Source organism: Egretta garzetta, unplaced genomic scaffold (genome assembly GCF_000687185.1).
Source record: "Egretta garzetta isolate BGI_Z169 unplaced genomic scaffold, ASM68718v1 scaffold248, whole genome shotgun sequence".
In the NCBI taxonomy this organism is placed as follows: Eukaryota; Metazoa; Chordata; class Aves; order Pelecaniformes; family Ardeidae; genus Egretta; species Egretta garzetta.
In genome coordinates this window covers 858,305-875,495 of record NW_009260596.1, presented here as the reverse complement: position 1 = coordinate 875,495, position 17,191 = coordinate 858,305, and the positions used below count along the sequence as shown (strand labels likewise).

The 17,191-nt window shown below is 41.5% G+C and overlaps 1 protein-coding gene across 1 annotated transcript in view; it reads left to right on the top strand.

The window, feature by feature from the left end:
* Positions 1 to 6,377, top strand: part of EFCAB2 (EF-hand calcium binding domain 2) — a 54,741-nt gene extending 48,364 nt beyond the window's left edge. Inside the window, exons 6-9 of the mRNA XM_035900271.1 lie at positions 3,109 to 3,188; positions 5,049 to 5,091; positions 5,192 to 5,258; positions 6,262 to 6,377. Of these exons, the coding sequence (XP_035756164.1) occupies positions 3,109 to 3,188; positions 5,049 to 5,091; positions 5,192 to 5,258; positions 6,262 to 6,377 (306 nt within the window). The remainder of the gene's footprint in view (positions 1 to 3,108; positions 3,189 to 5,048; positions 5,092 to 5,191; positions 5,259 to 6,261) is intronic.
* Positions 6,378 to 17,191: the final 10,814 nt, after the last annotated feature.

The following is a 17,191-nucleotide window of genomic DNA, read 5'->3' as shown; positions in this document are numbered from 1 at the left end:
GAAGAAAGAATACATTCAAGAGCAATGCTTAACCTTAAAGAACACTGAACTGGAAGTTAAATCTCAAAGAAGGTTTCACGGTGTTTGTAAATGAAACCTTGGCATAGGTGTAGTACCAGAAGAACACTATCTTCTTGCAGAACCTTTAAAGTATTATGATAATCACAAATATATCTTAATTTGTATAAAATACCATTACCATTGACTGTCGTAATACCATTTTACCTTAATCTAGATAAAGTAAAAATTGTCTCTGTTGGCTGGTTTGTAACCAAGCTATTTCCCCAGTATTTTTGCCCATTGTAAGCTGTGATTCATTTCTATTTCTCACTACTTGTGTCTCTCAGTCATCTTCCTATTAGCTTTATTGTAGCTAAACTAGCGTATGTTGCCTTCAAATTATTCCTATCTGCCAAATTAGCATTCATATAATTATTTTATCTCTAAAAATTATCATATACTGTTTCCTATGTTGCCTTATGCTAAATGCTGTACTTAATATCATATCTTTAGGCCTACTTACAAAGTTAAGATTAAATGATAAACCTAGAGATGGTGAAAGCTAATCTGAGGTTTACTACAATGCCTGGAGTTTGAAAGCCTGGGTTCAGTGCACTGCTCTGCTACAGATTGCCTGGATAACTCTGGAAGATGGTTTTGTTTCTTTGTGATCAAGTCCCCAAATGTTTTGTGGACAAAAATAGCATGGCTGTGAGAGTAGAGATATGAAACATAATGAGTGCTACAGTACAGTTGTTATGGGAGCTGTGGATGTACTCAAAGGGAAGAGATAGAGCAAAACTCACAGATTTTGAACAAGCAAATACTGTCACAGCCAATGTGAAAATGAGAGGAGTTACAGAAAAACAAAAACATCAGTGGGAAATGAGCTATGGAATAGGAATGAGCATGAGAAAAAGTAAGAGGAAGCATATACCTGCAAATCTGAATACTTCCTGACCTAGGTGAAGTTAATATATTCAATTTAACTCATGTATCTATCCAATTTTAGAAATAGGATTAATTTTAACAGTTCAAGATACTGCTGGGCCTGTAGAACCACTGAAGTGGAAGCTTTTCTTTCCAGGTCAGAGGAAGCTGAGGTTGCTTATCACCTCCCAGGACTAGGTCCATTGTCAGGAAGGACACATTTCTTCCACAGACTGCCTTATGAAGTCAAAATACAAATAGCACACCAATAAAAACAGGCAAATCTGGATGGTATTTGTCAGTGAGGGCTGACATTTTCACAGGTATTTGTTATGTTGAGCTCTGAAGTGGTCATTGCCGGTGAGTTCTTCTGGTATGAAAATTAAGATGACCTTCAACTGTTTGGATGAGCAGTTCTAATGGTTTTTGGCTCTTAAACGCTGTTTATATAACTTACCATCTTCATGGATGTTTTGGGTCCTTGCTTTTAGTGGTTCTGCTTAATATAAGACACATCTATCTATTTCTGATAAATAGCTACCATATTTCTTTTTCTGTCTCTGTGGATTTCTGACTGAATACTAGTTGAAACACAGGTGTTCCCTAAAACATCCTGTGTACATCTCAATATTGGTGACGCATGGAATAGTTCAGTGTATTGGCTAACTGTTAGGTCACTGGGAAATAGTTAAGTTCTGCCAGGTATTCTGTTACATCTTTTCCATCAAGCAAGCAGTAAAACAAATGATTCTGCAATGGTAAAAGGTACCATCTGATTTAGCATGAAGCATGCAACAGCTTCATTTCCTTGCTAAAGTTCCCTTCCACTAGGCTCACCAAACAGAAGGGAAAAAGTGCTTTTTCACGCCAATTTCCACTCTAAAGCAGCAAGAGATGGTGGCTGCCTGCTTTTAGCAACCAAACCCCTTCAAGAGCACTGGAAAAGAGCATACAGCAGCATTTTCAGCCCTCCATTTAAGCAAGGGGATATATCAGGCATCACCCCATCTCTGACCCAGGTCTTTTCCTGGCTTAGTTAAGAGATTTCAAATCAGTGCCTATTTGAGTCTTCTTTCAATCTGAGCTGTGTCTTGGAGAGCCTAGCAAGGTGTCGCTGCTGCCATGTGAGACCACAAGGCATGCATCCAGTTTCAACACAGACAGGAACAGGCTAGCTCCATTAAGAGGGCTCCTGTGGGGAGTAAAACTTGAAATTTTCAGGGAAGGGATGCACCCCAACGATAGGGAGCAGTTTTTACCACGTTGCTCATCTCCTGTGGAAGTATGGGAATGCACTGAGAATGCTGCTAGAAGTCCCCGATGTTTTAGGATTAATCTGTTAATTTATTTGGGAGGCAAAGGGAAGCTTTTCTTTGTGTAGCATTTTATGGGCTGCCTTATGACTGTTTCAGATTGCCCTGACTCAGTCTGCTTGCCTCTCTGGTCCTTCCCTTGACGACTCTCTCTGGCTATGAAACATGTGGAGGCAACAAATTCCATCCTTGAGGTGTACTAGACCAGGGCTATGTCCAAACTAGCACATTAAATATGCCCAGAAACATCCTTGGATGTTGAAGCCAGCTGGCACAGAGCAGCTCCTGTCTACCCTGGTAAATGTTTTATGTGGAGTGGCTGCACAAAGCAGCCTGCTGGAGAGCAGTCCCTAAGGTCCTAGCCAGGCCTGGTGACTGCTGGGGGGAGCATTAGGTGGCACAGGCCAAAATCATGCCAGGGAACGTGCTAATGGTTTGCTGTTATGGGTGGCTACATTACACTGCTTGGGAATGTTCCAGGTCCTGCTAGAGTTTACTAGAATGACTGTAGTCTGAATGTTTAAACTTCTGCTGAGTTATTGTGGAAGATAAGATCAGTTACTAGGTGTCCAGTTCCTTTGCATGGATGGTTTCTAAGCACAAGAGGGCAATATTGAGTTGTTAAAAGCGTCTATAATAGCAGGCCTGTATTTTGCCTAGGATATTATTTCTTCCTCTAATTTCTTTCTATTTGATCACAAGCATTTCATTCGGATGTTATGGTGCCATGTGATATTAAAAACCTGATATAAATATTCAGAGTCTAACTCTGTAATTTAAATGCAGAAACCACCCCAATTTTCTGGTTTTTATATTAGTTTGCTAATGAGTCATGTAACCTGCCATACTTAAGTTTTATTTTTAGGTAGAAGAAGAAGAACCGACCGGATACATTCATCTGGAAAAATTTCTTCCAGTGATGACAAAAGTACTACTCGACAGAAGGTAATGGAAAGTGGATTTTCTGTGTCTGTAGTTTATTCCAGATTGACAGGGTTGATTCTGAATAAATATTTCTACAGTAATTTTATGTAACTGGAAGGAGTACAGATTTTTTTTTTGTTATTTGAACTCAGTTTACATTAGCTTGATAGATTTTGTTTCAAAATTACTTTGCCTACATAAAATTATGTTGTACAGATTATATAAAAAATAACTGCTTATAATCATGAATTGTGATGGTGTGTAGCTTTTGTATTTTTAATGTGAATCAGAATTAACTTGCTATTCAACATGTTTTGTGCATCTCTGAAATATTTTATATGCAAATTAAGGTCATAACCATTACTTTCTCTGAACATATGAGTTAGAGTTACTGAGAAGCACAGTCTGTTACAGTGTATTTTTAATAAGTTGTATAAATCAGCTTCATGTTCATGTCTCAAAATGACTGCCAGGTACAGCTGAATGTACACAATTAGCACTCTAGAAGACTGCCAATCGAAAAGTTTAGAACAAAAACGCTGTTCATTATTCAAAGGTACATAGATATCCCTGCATGTACACAGGAACTTGTGCTATTTTGATATTTTGCACTAAAAGCAAGATTACTTATATGGAATTTGTCATTCCTTTTAAAGGTGGTGGCCAAGGATTTTGGGAGACTCAGTGTTGTCCAATAGTGAGAAGTTATTTTGCGCACAGAGAGCCTTTGGTAGGAGGGTGTTCTATACACGAAATAGCTGTAGCGTTTCCAAAAACCATCTCGCAGCATCCAGAGGCAGCAGGGTCCACCTTGGTGCTGTGTTTGAGAGTCTTTGCACCCATGCCTGGGCAGGGATGAGCCAGCAGTGTTTGGGTCACAGTGTGCTGGCGCAGGTGCATTGCCTTCTCAGGTTCTTGCACCTTTGCGTTCTCTGGCCTTCATGGCACATTTCTGTTTTCACACTGATGTTCACCCTTTCACAAAATGATATCTTGCTGCTCTGGTCTCTCTTCTCCCCCTCTACACCCTTTCCATACAAACACATACACACACACACTAAAAAAAACTCCCACATACTTTCCCCAGGCTAGTGCAGGCTTTATCTTTTGGGGCACTATGTCCATAGTTCACTTATCCAAGGGCACATGAGATCTGGATCACTAAAAACAAGGCCTCTTCTTAGCACATTTGATTTTTAGATAGTAAAAGAGCAAGGCGGGTCTGGATGAAACAATCAAGCAGTTAGAGCCTCCTTGGATTCAATGTCTTCTCATTAGTATTCTTGGGGGTTGGTGAGAGTCTGCTGGGATATGGAAGGTCTTCGCTGCTGCACAGGGCTTCCTTTCCAGCTCTGAAATCAGGCACACATACACATGCACACACGTGCCCCCTTCTCCCGTCTCTCTGAAATTGTTAGTGACAGACCTTTTCTTTTATAGCTACCAGCCGCCTTTGCTCATCATCAGCTCATTAGACTGTTGAAGTCCCACTAGGTGATCTGTTGCCTAGCTACCAGCGTACCTGGACAAAACTTTGTTTTCTTGGTTTGGCCATCTTCTATTCAGTGCATTGGCTATGTGGAATGATTCAGCTATTAATTGATTCCTACTAACCCACTCAGCCAGCCCAGACATGCAGAAGCCATTCATCTGGCTCCTTAGCACAAGGAAAATTAAAGAGGAGTACAATAAAAGACATAAGAGATAAAGACATGGACAATTCCAAAAAGTCATGCTGGAATTAAATATTTGATAGACAAACTTAGAAAATTCCCATAGAAAAGAAGTTTTCCTTTCCTTTAGTATTCATATTTTATTCTTTCAGAATAGTACAGCAGCCTGGCAAACAGTGACTTAACTTTTCTGATTCAATGGTTTCAGCTACCGGCCTATTCCAGAAGATGTTCTTCTGCATGCATTTGAGGTCTGTAACTAAATATTCAAGTACCTAACTGCTGGAAAGAAGTTGCTGATTCCTGATTCAGTATGGTTAAAACCACAAGTTTTATTCTTTTTCTTTAAAGGCTTTGGATGAGAATAAATGTGGATATATTACTAAAGAGGACCTGGTTAAATATTTGACTGAAGAAGGTAACATGACTTTTGTAATATCAGTGTTTAAGTAAATAAACATGACACCTTGAGGTCCACTTTCTGCATGCCAAAACTTGCAGGAGTAGATACATTGTCTTCAAACGATACTGATGCCGTGATGAGTGGCTGCAGACTACAACAATTCACTGATGAATAATGCAGGGAAAGAACATTTATCTGCCTGCTTGCAGGCATTATAAGATAGAGTTTATTATTATTAAAATTCATAATTAAATCTGTGTGGATATTTTATGATTCTGTGCACATCTCTGTGCTTCCTAAGGATGTGCCTCTTTTTCTGTCCTCCTGTAAAATTGTAGTTCAGATTCCAGATGTTTCAGGAAGTTTCAGTGCTCATTCATTCCTACATTATCTTGATCTTAATTCTAGTGCCGTACGCAAAGAAAGAGATTCAAATACCAGATTTAAGTTGTATATCATGTAATCCTCAATATCCCTTGAAGAGCCTGCTTTTCTTGCATGGCTGACTCATGCCTGCCTGCCTCAAGTACAAAATGATGTGCAGGCTTTGCACAAGGCCTATCCTCAGATGGGGACCTTGTTCTCAAAGACAGATGCACGAGGCCATCAGCAGCTTTGAAGCTCCTAAAAGAGAAAAAACAGAGGCCTTTCATGATGTAAATACAAGTAAAAGGATAGCCAAATGAGAGACAATAATTCTAATGTACACTTTAGAAGAATTCACTCTTGAATGGTTGTTTTGAAATCCCCGTGGCAGAGAGGAACAGGCTGTTTTGGAGCCTGTGAACTAAAAGGAGATCAGAAGATCCAGGCCCTCAGTCTCCTTTCCCTTAGACCAGCTTGCTTAGTGTGCAGCACTTAATGCTGGCAGAAGTGAAGGAACTGGATCCTTAGTATTGCCCCTTTTCTGCTCTGTGTGAGGACTGGAAGGAGATCCTTGCAAGGAAAAGCAGGGTAATTTGCCAGGCCTGTAAAGAATACTTAGCAAGACAAAGTGTTATTCTCTGCTGTCTTTTAGGTGAGCCCTTTACTCAGGAAGAAATGGAGGACATGCTCTCCACGGCTCTAGATCCAGAGACGAACACTGTTCGCTACAGAGACTACATTTCAATGATGATAGTAGATGAAAGTTAAGATCTTCCCCTATAGGGTTTGAGATGCCTTTTGGTAACAGCAGCGTAGCTTGGCAGTTAGTTGAAATATGTATTTTGAAGTGTAACAAAGCTCGGCATGTGACCTTGTGCTTATAATTAAAATAAAATCTGTGTAGCTGTATTTCCTTAGGTTCTGTATCCATACTGAAATATATTCACACCTGAAAAAAGAGCTCCTGACAGAAATACTGTCTAAGGTCTGGAAAAGAAATCATGGAATTTGGTTTGAAAAATAACAGGAAAAATAATGTTAATGGAGTCAAGAAATGACTTTACAACTGCTTCTGAAAAACTAACCGAAAATGAGACCTGTGAAAGCTGGTAATAAGTAGGTGAGTACCTTAAGATGACTAAAGTTGTGAAGGCATGCTACTAAGATAAAGCTTTTATATTTAAATGTAATTCCTGTTTGTGTTTAACTAGTAAGGCACCAGGTAGGCTACTACTTTTGAAATAATATAATAGATCAAATAAACGTCCTACTATTTCTAGGTTTTGTCACATATTTCTGCTTCGTTTACCGTAGGCAATTAAACTGGACCAGTTAGTTCCATTTCATGTTACTCACCCATTGGCCCATGGTATTTTGCTTCCATTTTAAAAATGCAGGTAACACTCACACCATTGCCATAGTCAAATTTACAAACAAAGTAATCTTTGAGAACATTTCTGTTACTATAGCCAATAAACAGTTCCCCTGTCATAACCAGTTTGAAAGTCAGGAGCCAAAACTGTTCAAAAACTTAGGATCATAGGACTGGAATTTGATTTTCATAAACTGGTGAAGCATCATTTTTTGAAAGATGTTAGTGTAGAATATGTGTCTCAGCTACCCTTGCTAGAAGACCACCACAGACCTCTTCTCATTTCTAGCTTAATCATTTTCTTGATGGTTACTGTACTGTTGTCCTTTGAGTTTGAGCTCTTTCCCCTCAAGTTCTTGCCTTGTGCATCATCTCCTGACAAGTGACCAGAGGTTGCCCTCAGCTGAGGACGTCTCAGCTTGTAGGAGAAGATTCTGTGGTCTGGTCCCCAAGGGCACCTGCCATCTTGCACTTTGTGCTCCACACCTTCAACCCCATTTCTGGTTTTCTACTCTATCAAGTTTGGTTTCCTCCTGTACAGTGTCCTACCACTCCTCTGTCTTCACTGCATATCCCAGCTCTGTGTCATCAACGGACCTCATCAGCTGATGAAATCTGGGGAAGACTGAATGCCTTACCCCCCTTCTAGTGGCAGAGCTGAAAACAGAGCACGGGGGTCCTCATCTCCTGTCTTTTGCTCTACCCATTTGTTTCACTTGAGCTGGAAACTCAGAGGAGCTGTTTCAGACACAGCTGCAAGGGAGCTGCTGCGCTTCACAAAGAAGAGACTAGCACAACCTAAATGTGGTGATGGAAGCAATCTGAAAGAGATAATTTTTTAATTATCTTTTTACTTCTCTAACCCAAGTTGTATTTCACTGCTATTTTCTTAAACAGTACGGGAACAAAGAGTTAATGCAGGCAAATGACATTTGCCTAGGTCTAAGCTGGCTTTCCATCTGGAAACCACTGTTGCGCTGGTCCTGAGACTGCAATGCACTCTTGTTAACACATTTACTGTGTATTTCATTTCTTTGTCAGTAAGAATGAAAAACAAAGGTAATCATTAGTGTTATAATGTGTGAAGATACAGGTTTTTGAAGATTAAAGCAAGAGCGACAAAGGCCCATTAAGAAAATATATTTTTATTAGCCTTCTTTAGTTCCTCTTTGGAAGCTAAAATTATTTTCCCTAGATGAATCCTTCTTCCGTTTGATATGCAGTGTGTTGTACTGGATCTCTAACACAGCTGGCGTGAATACAAGTTTCATTCATATTCTGCAGTCTGGGAGCCACTGTCAGCCTCATCTTGGCTGTTTTTAATCATTTCATAGCTCACAGTGCTCCAGAGAGAGCACAATTTGTTTCTAGTGGTGCTACCCCGGAGGCTGCCTCAGCTACTGCTGTATCAAATCAGGATGCCCATGTACAACACAGTTACATGCAGATAGGATCTTAACATATATCCTTTGATGATATATATAATTTTTTCTCCTACAGTCCTCACATGCAAGGGAGGAGGGTATGCTGGCAAGTAAAAGTGGGATTGTGTCTGAATTTATCGCACAGCAACTGCTCCAGCCCCATCTTCTTATACTTGTCCCCAAGAAAGATACCTGCAAATAGAATAAATAAAAGCAAGTTGCAGTCTTTGCTTTGGGCATAAGCAACTAAATTCCACTGCCTAGACAGTTTCCGAATTGGGGGTGAAGAAGTGGCAAGAACCAGTCTCAGACTCTATAGGATCCTAAAAGCTGAGTGCTCCCTGCCAGCTAGGATCACGTAGCAGTGGTCTGACTGGCTTGTGAAGGAGCTGCCCTGTGGGTCGCCCCAGAAGTGGCTGAGCAGTGCCGCATGTGACTGCTCCCTTGCCCTTGTCTTCATGACTTGCCAGCCCATGCCGTGCCCACCCATCTCCCCGCAGTGGGGGCATAAGGGGGCTCTTCGAAGCTCCCTGGGACGGGCTCTCTGAGAGCCCTGCATCTGAGTGCTCCCCGGGGATGAGCAGGGTCCCATACCCTAGGGGGAGGGAGAGGAGACTCAGGGAACCATTTTGCTAAAACTAAAAAGCCCTCTTTGTTTCTAAACCTGAAGGGAAAAATTCATTACTTTGTCCTCCTCTTTGAGGTGGACAGATTGAACTGCTGAGTGGTCTTGAGCTGTCTCTTGCTACATGCCTCTCCTTGCTGGCTGTTTTGCCTCTTCCCTCAAGATCAGGAACCAAGATAAGGCAGTGGATGGCACCGGGAAGCCTCTAGGGAGGAACCAGCCTAGCACCTGGACTAAATCCACACAGGGAAGCAGAGCCAAGTCTTTGAAGAAACTGGGGAAGTCAGAGCGTTTTTGACCCAGTTGAAGGAGGGAGAGGGAGGGGAACTCACTTACCCAGGTGTAAAAAAGAAAACGAAAAGAAAAAAAGAAGAAATCAAAGAAACAAACCCTGGAAACAGTCTACAAATACAACTGAATCAGCAGGCTGTTTACATCACTGCTGCAAGTCGTAGGCTGGACAAGACTTTACTTGTTTAAAACTTTAAGTAGGTTCAGCTGTGTCAGGGCATATCTGGTATATGGTAGAGACCTCCTCAGTCTTATTGATACTGTGCAGAAATTCTTGCAGCTGCTGAACCTGTGTTTGGGTTTCCCATTGCTCATATTCCAGGTAATACATTGCTTTTTATGTTGCCCTCATCAGTTTTGGAGTTGCTTCTCCAAAACATTTTTCTGTTTGCTAGTGAGAGTCCCATATGTACTCACACCTGAAGGCTTTGACATTTTCCCATTGCAATGGATACCAACATGGTATTCACAGTTCTTTTAGATTCTCCACTGACTGTGGGCAGAAACAGAAGTTGCAGGACTTCCTCCAGCAAAACACTTAACGGGCCAGCATCAGACCTGGGAGTCCAGGAAAGGGAGTGGGCTGTTCACCTGTGCCCCTCCACCCATGTTTTCACAGAGGTAAGAGCCTGCAAAAGGCTTGTTCAGGCAACAAGAATTTGCAATATTTTTCCTTCTTTTTCTTGTTTCAGTCTATCTTTTCTCTTGGTTCTCTTATAACTTGTTTTATTAATCCAGTTGCATGATAACCTATGAGGGCTGAAAATCCAAGAGAGTTTTGCTCTGCCTCACACTGATGATGCCCTGCCCTGATGATGCCCTGCCACTTGCTGTGACAGCTGCCCCTATCAGGGTGTCTTTTATCACCAGATCTAGACTTGCTGCCACTGAAATCAGCACCGGCAAATCTGTCATCACAGGTAATGGGAAGAACCCAGGCCTTTGGTTTCAGGGGGAAAGGTGGCTGGGGATGCTGGAGTTCAGCCAAGCCTGGGACGGGGATGGGAAGCCGTGATTTTTTAAGTCCTGTAATATACTGTTAGCACTGTGTAAAAGGGGGAGCATAGCCTCGAGAGTAGGGCACCAGGTTGGCAGTCAGGTTTCATTCTAGACTTCACGAGAGGTATTGGGTAAGTCATATAATCACTCCTTAGCTGAACTTTCCATCTGTAAAGTCAGAGTAATTACAAGGAATAGGAGACAGGGAGTATCTGTCTTGCCTGCCTGGACTGTCAACTTTTTGTATCACTAACTCTGATGTTTGCACAGTGTCTGGTACTTTGATGATCTGATCAAAATCAGTGCCTACAGACCTCCCTGTCACACAATTAGTAAAGTTCTCAGCCTTCAAGTCTTTCGTTCCAGACTGTACGTTCAGGTCGCAACTTCTACACAGGTCAGTCTACAGCAAGTATGTTTGTTTCTCATTGAACACCACTCTGTTTCATAGCGTCTCATGCCATGATAGGTTTGATTGTAAAACTGACTATTGAAACATCTGGTCTTAATGTTGGAGGGTTTTTTGGGCAGGTCAGTACTAGGCATGGGGACTATGCTGATCTAAAAGCTGAATAAAGATGTAGGTTGAGACAAAGCATATTCTTCTGTTTGGCCCATTTTGAATCCCTGGGGCTACTGTTCGGCATAGTATAGTTCTGAAAGCCAAGAAAATGTTATTCATTATGCTGAAAAGATTGATCACAGCATTTATATCCTGAGGCCCAAATCCTGAAGTCCTTATTCAGACAGAGCTCCCATTGACTTCAAAGGGAGTTCTGTCTGCAGAAGAGCTTCAGAAATAGCGATGTGCTGGCTCACAAGGCACTGTAAAAAACCTTTCAGTCTCTTTAAACGAAGCCTCATCTGCGGAAGATCTAACAGAGATGTACAGCTAGCATGCAAGTTGTGTCACTGAAATGACCAAAACCATAAAACCGTGGGAGTAGCTAGTTAATTCTTGTCTACAGTAATGCAAGCAAGCACGATTCAGAAAGAGTCAGCAGACAGAACTTTACCATATTGTTCAGAGTACAAAAAGTAAAATCTAGGGATGCTACTGTATGGAGGCTTAAAATTACCTCTTCCTGCTGTCATCCTGGAAACACTGCAGCTTTAGAAACACACACATGTAGCTCCTGTGATTTCATATGCTAAAACAATTCCTTTTATTCTGGACTCTATTCAACTCAAATTTGATGGAAAACTAAGAACCTGTCTCTACTTATTTGGCCTTCATCAAGTTGCAGAGATAGTTTGTTAAGCTTAATATGATGTTTTACCATCAGCTGTTGAGATCAGTAGGGGAGAGCTTCCTGAAGAAGCTGTGTAACTAGGAGTGGGAAGACTACTACTCTAAATACAGGGCCCCTGACTCAACCCATTCCTAGAGAGAAAGAAAGAGAAAAAGAAAGAAGAGCTCCGTTGCGCCACCAGAGTCAGAGTTTGTTGACTTTCAGGATACGTTATAAGACGTGTCTATTTGCTGAAGATAGCTATTATTCAGTTTACGGAGGCTGGCTTGACTCTGAGGGTTGGCTGTTTGTACATAGTTTGTTTCCATTGTGGTTTCCTCTGGTGCTTCTCATCTGGAGGCACAATGTGGTCCTGCTGTCATTCACCTCTTTATTACAGTAGCCCTACGAAGCTCAAATGGGGAATAGCGTGTGCTCTGAAAATACCCAACTATCCAATCTAAGAACATCTATGATGAAAAGCAGGGGACACACACAATAAAACCAGCTACATACTCTTTTAAATAGTTTGGGGTTTTTTTTTAATTATAGTGTTTTACAGTGTGTATAAACAAGCTATGAGTTTCCTCTGTTGCTCCTTTGCCAAGACAGGTTTCTCTTTTGTTGCCACACCAGAGTATGTATCCTGAAAGCATCTGTAAAAATGCACTGGAAACAGAGGTAAAAGAAGCTGTTGAAAGCATGTAATCACTGGGTCTACACCGATATGAAGAAAGAGGTTCTTCCTCTTCATTTCCTATTGGCAGTGTGCTGCTACGCTTTTGAGATGTTCTCACAGAAATCTGGTGGCTCTGTGGGGTAGAACTGAGCGGCCATGAAGAAAGGGGGCATGTGGAAATGTGTCCTTTGGAGTTTCTAATATAAAAGACTGAAACTTTTTTTTCCCCACCTGCCAAACCACAAAGGGATGCAATGTCTTTTGGCAAAGTAATATAATATGTGAGGCACTTGTGGGTGAGATCTCTGCTTTCCTTTGTGAAAACATACCACCTCTCCAGCATAACACAGTGGATTAGTTGGGGTAGGGGATCTTTCCCAGGAACTTACTCTATAAAACAGGTAAATGAACACCAGGGACAGTAGGTAAAACAAAAAAAAAAAAAAAAGAAAAAAGAGTAACAGATAAATCTCTTCATGTGGACCGTTCTGATTGCCACGGGCACTTCCTGTCTGGCAGAGATGATTTATGAGACTATGAGCTCCAGCAAGCAGAGGGGAATAATGTTAACTCTTCTTTTGGATGGGATGGCAGAAATTTAACAAGGGATTCCCACAGTCCCCATAAACTCTCTCTGTAGCATCCTTATTTCAGAACTTGACCACTTGGTGTTAGGAGGGAAGGACCATTTAAATGTTCTGAGAATGGTCTATACCCACAGACATTAGTCCCTAATTGTGGAAGAACATGGCCACTTTGTAAGCCATGCTAGCAAGCCTTTAATAGCCAGAAACCATTGCTCCCGGAGGAGGCAACATCAGCTGGAAGCATACAGCTATAAAAAGAAGAGAAAGGCTGTTCTGTTTTCTGAGGATAATGCAGAAGTTGGACATCATTGCCCGCTCCCTGCCCATTCTCCCTGGGGAAGCAAAGGCTTTACAGTGGTCCACTCATGAGGTAAAATGATGCATGATAAACTGCAGACATCTGGGACAACCACAGAGTTAGAAAAAATGATCTACAAGTAGATGTGCTGAACCCATACACCTTTTACACGCAAAGTTCACACCCCAGATAGCTAGTGTCAATCACGCTCTGTACTACTACATGCTTTCAAAAAGGTGAGCTCAGAAAAAACATTTAAATTCAGAGAACAAATTTTTCATACACAAATCAAGATGGGAAGTAAAGTCCAATTCAATGACAAGGACTTGCCGAATAGGGTCCCTATGAAATGGGAAGAACCGACACCTGCGTTCAAAGATGCACAGAGAAACAGCCTGGGCTAAGATGACAACTTCAAGAGATCAATAACCGTGGAAACTTCAGTGAAAGGAATGCATCTTCAAGGAAATTCAGAATAGAGAGGAAGAAATGATAACTGGAGAACCCTTCAGAGGCAAAAATACACATATTCCCCTCTCAAGAGATGCTTGTGGTACAAACAGTTTTTATTTTTAAACAAAATGCGTTCTTGCTGGCGTCTGTGAGAAACTATTTGGAGCAAAGGTTTTGTAATACCTCTTTTACAAGTTGTCAATTTTCTGAATTTGTGAAAGCCCTGGTTTTAGAATCTTATGGTCAAACTCACTCTCAGTTTTCATTTAAACAAGAAATACGAAATGATCTGCCTTCCTTCTGGCAACAGCTTCAAAAATCATAAAACCAATCTGAAATTAAGTAGCTCTGGAAGACTACAGCAGGCCTTTCTAACTGCATTTAATGTGAGTGGTGCTGTCCTTTGGTGGAAGCCAAACTCTGATTAGTGCTGTTCAAATATGATTCTTACTTTTATAGTCAGTGAGGTCTATGAGGTACACCAGCAGAAACGACAGGCAAATAGTGGTGGGAAAGAGACAAGAACGTTCTCACGCATACACAGAAAGCTCGCCCGGCCTTTCAAACAGCTGGCTGAGAACCAGATCTATGCATCAGCTAATCAATGTATCTCAAGAAGCAAGAGAAGAAACAATGCATTCATCACTGCTAAAATTTAACTTTGTAACCTACCTTTCGGCAATGAAAATTCATAATAAGGATAATAAAAAGGGCAACAGAGGAACATTCTTCCCCTTTCTCTGTTGGAATTGCCTGTTGTTTGTCCAGCACTCATGTGCACCCAGCCGAGACCGGCAAGTTCAGTTTTCTTTTGTTACGCTCTGAACCAGGTATAAACCATAAGGTAGAACTCCTCCACTAAACTTCTGCTCTGCCAATGAAGCCTTTAAGCCTTACCATATTTGTTTAAGAACAACAGATAAGGTTCTGTTTGCAGGGCATTTTTTAGATGATTGGATTAAATAAATTTGCTCAGAAATGGCTGTCTTGGGTCCCTGCTGATCAACGAGCTTTCCTCTGAACAGTGGCATTTACAGACCGTTGCCATGCCCCACCTGGGAGAAAGCCCTCCTCTGTCCCCCTTCTGGCCCCGCTGCAGCTGCCCCAGCAGAATCCCACTGGTGAAAGCAGCCCCCAGCTTTCGTACTGCCCCTGCTGCTTCACTGCTGAGAGAAACACAAATTATGTCAAAGAAATGACATTAAAGACAGGCAGGGTTGCAGAAAGTCACACTCCTCTCACTCAGAATTGTGAAAATAAGATAAACTCTCCACATTCATGACTACCTTCATGTTACCAATAAGGTCCTTAATCTAATACAGCACTCCATAAGGGGCCACTTTTACTGTCCTTTAAGTGTCCATCTCACAGTGACGGTACAGTGTTTTTTATCATCCTTGACTCTCATACTGAGGGTGTGTGCCTCATACAGATGTACAGAGGTGCCTCTGGAGACACCAGGAAGGGGTCTCAAAATTCCCATCTCCCTGGTCTTTGTTAGAGGGGCTCACAATTAACATGATTATATTCAGCAAGCTCTGTGTCTTCTGTGTTCCCATCATAGATTCTATTTTCATATAAATCTGAAGTCTATTGGGTATGTTCCCATATAGTGACGTATTCAGCAATCATGTTGAGAAGAAATCAGTCTGAAAAATGTGTGTGACTGAGCTACATGTACAGAGTATGATTTGTACAAGTAAGTACTTCCTGACCTATTAATACCTGCACTACTGAAAGCAGAATTAGGCTGCTGCTGAGAGGACATGTGTATTACAGAACAGAGGAAGAGTACCTATACTGTGTTGGTTGTTGTACCTGTATCTCTAGCCAGCATCGATGTGCACAAGCACAAATTACGGGAACCACAAGGTGTTTAGCTTGGAGCCTAATCTAATGGGTTGTTGTAAAGTCTGTGCCTTGCTAGAGCAGTTTACTGGATACAAAAGCTGTACCAGAGGCAAACTAAGGAAATGCGGTTAACCTACCCAATGTCATGATTTTGTGTAGATCCCTTTCTCTCTCTCATTGTTCTAAAAACTGCAACCCTGAGTTCTTTTTGCCTATCTTGATTCCTGGAATGTGGCAGACAAACGCCATTAGGGAACAAACAGTGCCAAACCGCTCTCTCACCTTCTCCTACCTGTCCTCACACTGCTGCATCCAAAGGACATCATTATTTCCTATACTGAAAGTTCAGGGGGCAAGCTGTGCCTTATTCAGCGGTACTTGGATGGGTCAAAAGTTCATATGCAAGAGCATACTTTGCCATCTTCCTCCTCTTGGAGAGAATGCCTCATTCTGCAGGGGTTTTGGTGGCGTCAACAGCATATTTTGGATGCCTGCTGATTACAGAAATCTGTAGAGCCGCCACGCACTGCTACATTCACAGATTAGAAATGGTTTCCATTTCTGCAAAACAATCTTTCAATTACTCATTAATTGGGGCTCCGTGTTGCACTCTCCTGGATGGTCTGTGCTTGCCAATTGAGTCCATAGGTCAAAGGAAGTTACTTCCCTGTAAGCAGAGTTCGTTAAGACAGATTCTTCATGTTTAGTCCCTTACTGACATCTTCAAGACTCTAAAAAGAAGTTGGGCCTTAGAAGGCAGAGAGGTAGCTCAGGCACTTCCCTGCAATAGCTGTGATGTTGAAGTGCACCAGCAAGCAAGTCTCTCTAAGGTGCCACATCCTGGCACCAGCCACTTGGCAGGTGTCATGAATAAGAAAATGTAGACCCTGTTTAAAAGTAAGGAACTTCTTACCTGCTTGAAGAAAGCATGCAGAAGAATTTCAGGGTTAGTCTTGTGCTCCATAAAAAAAAGTCTTTGTGGTTGTGATGTATGCAAGATATCCTCATTTATGAAGACAAGAGCTGTAAGGTTCTTGAGTTTTAAGGATTGCTGTTACCAGTATTCCATGTGGCTAAAGCTTGGAGAGCAATCATGAATATGCAGCATGTTTGGTTTAGTTAACAAATTAATGTCATTTATTTAATCCATTAAAAAACACCTCCTTGGCCTGTTTGCTTAAAGGAATGTGAATTGTCCATTATTCAAGACTGGTTTACAGAACACTTACTGGTAATGCTTATAATTAAAGAGATGTGTAAAATAACTAAGTGTCTATAATGATTTCTTGTTTCACTGCTTAAAGTTTTAATATCTCCTTCGTAAGCCTGAATGCAACTCTAATGCCTAATTAACCCCAGTTTCATCTCATTAGTATGCTGTAAACAAAAAGGCCAACAGGTGTCTAGGCAGGTAGGTAGCCTTTGTAGTAAACAGTTCATTTTAGGAGGAGACATACGTGTTTTTCTTTCAACAGAGAAAATGGTAAACACAGAGACGCACAAAGAAACACGCACACCCACCCTTTGCCAGACTCCTGAATGTCATTAGGACCTTCTCCTGAAGAAGCCTACAAGCCCATAGCCTTCATTTTAATGTAATTATTTGTACATTGTTATTTGCATGGCAATTAGCAGTTCTGGAGTTGCCATATGGCCCGAGCTGCCCATGCTTTTCCAGACTGACTTGAATTATATGGAGCAATTTTTTCTTCCTGGTTTGTCAGAAACTCATTCAGCAAAGCCTCTTCAACGCACATGGACACACACTACC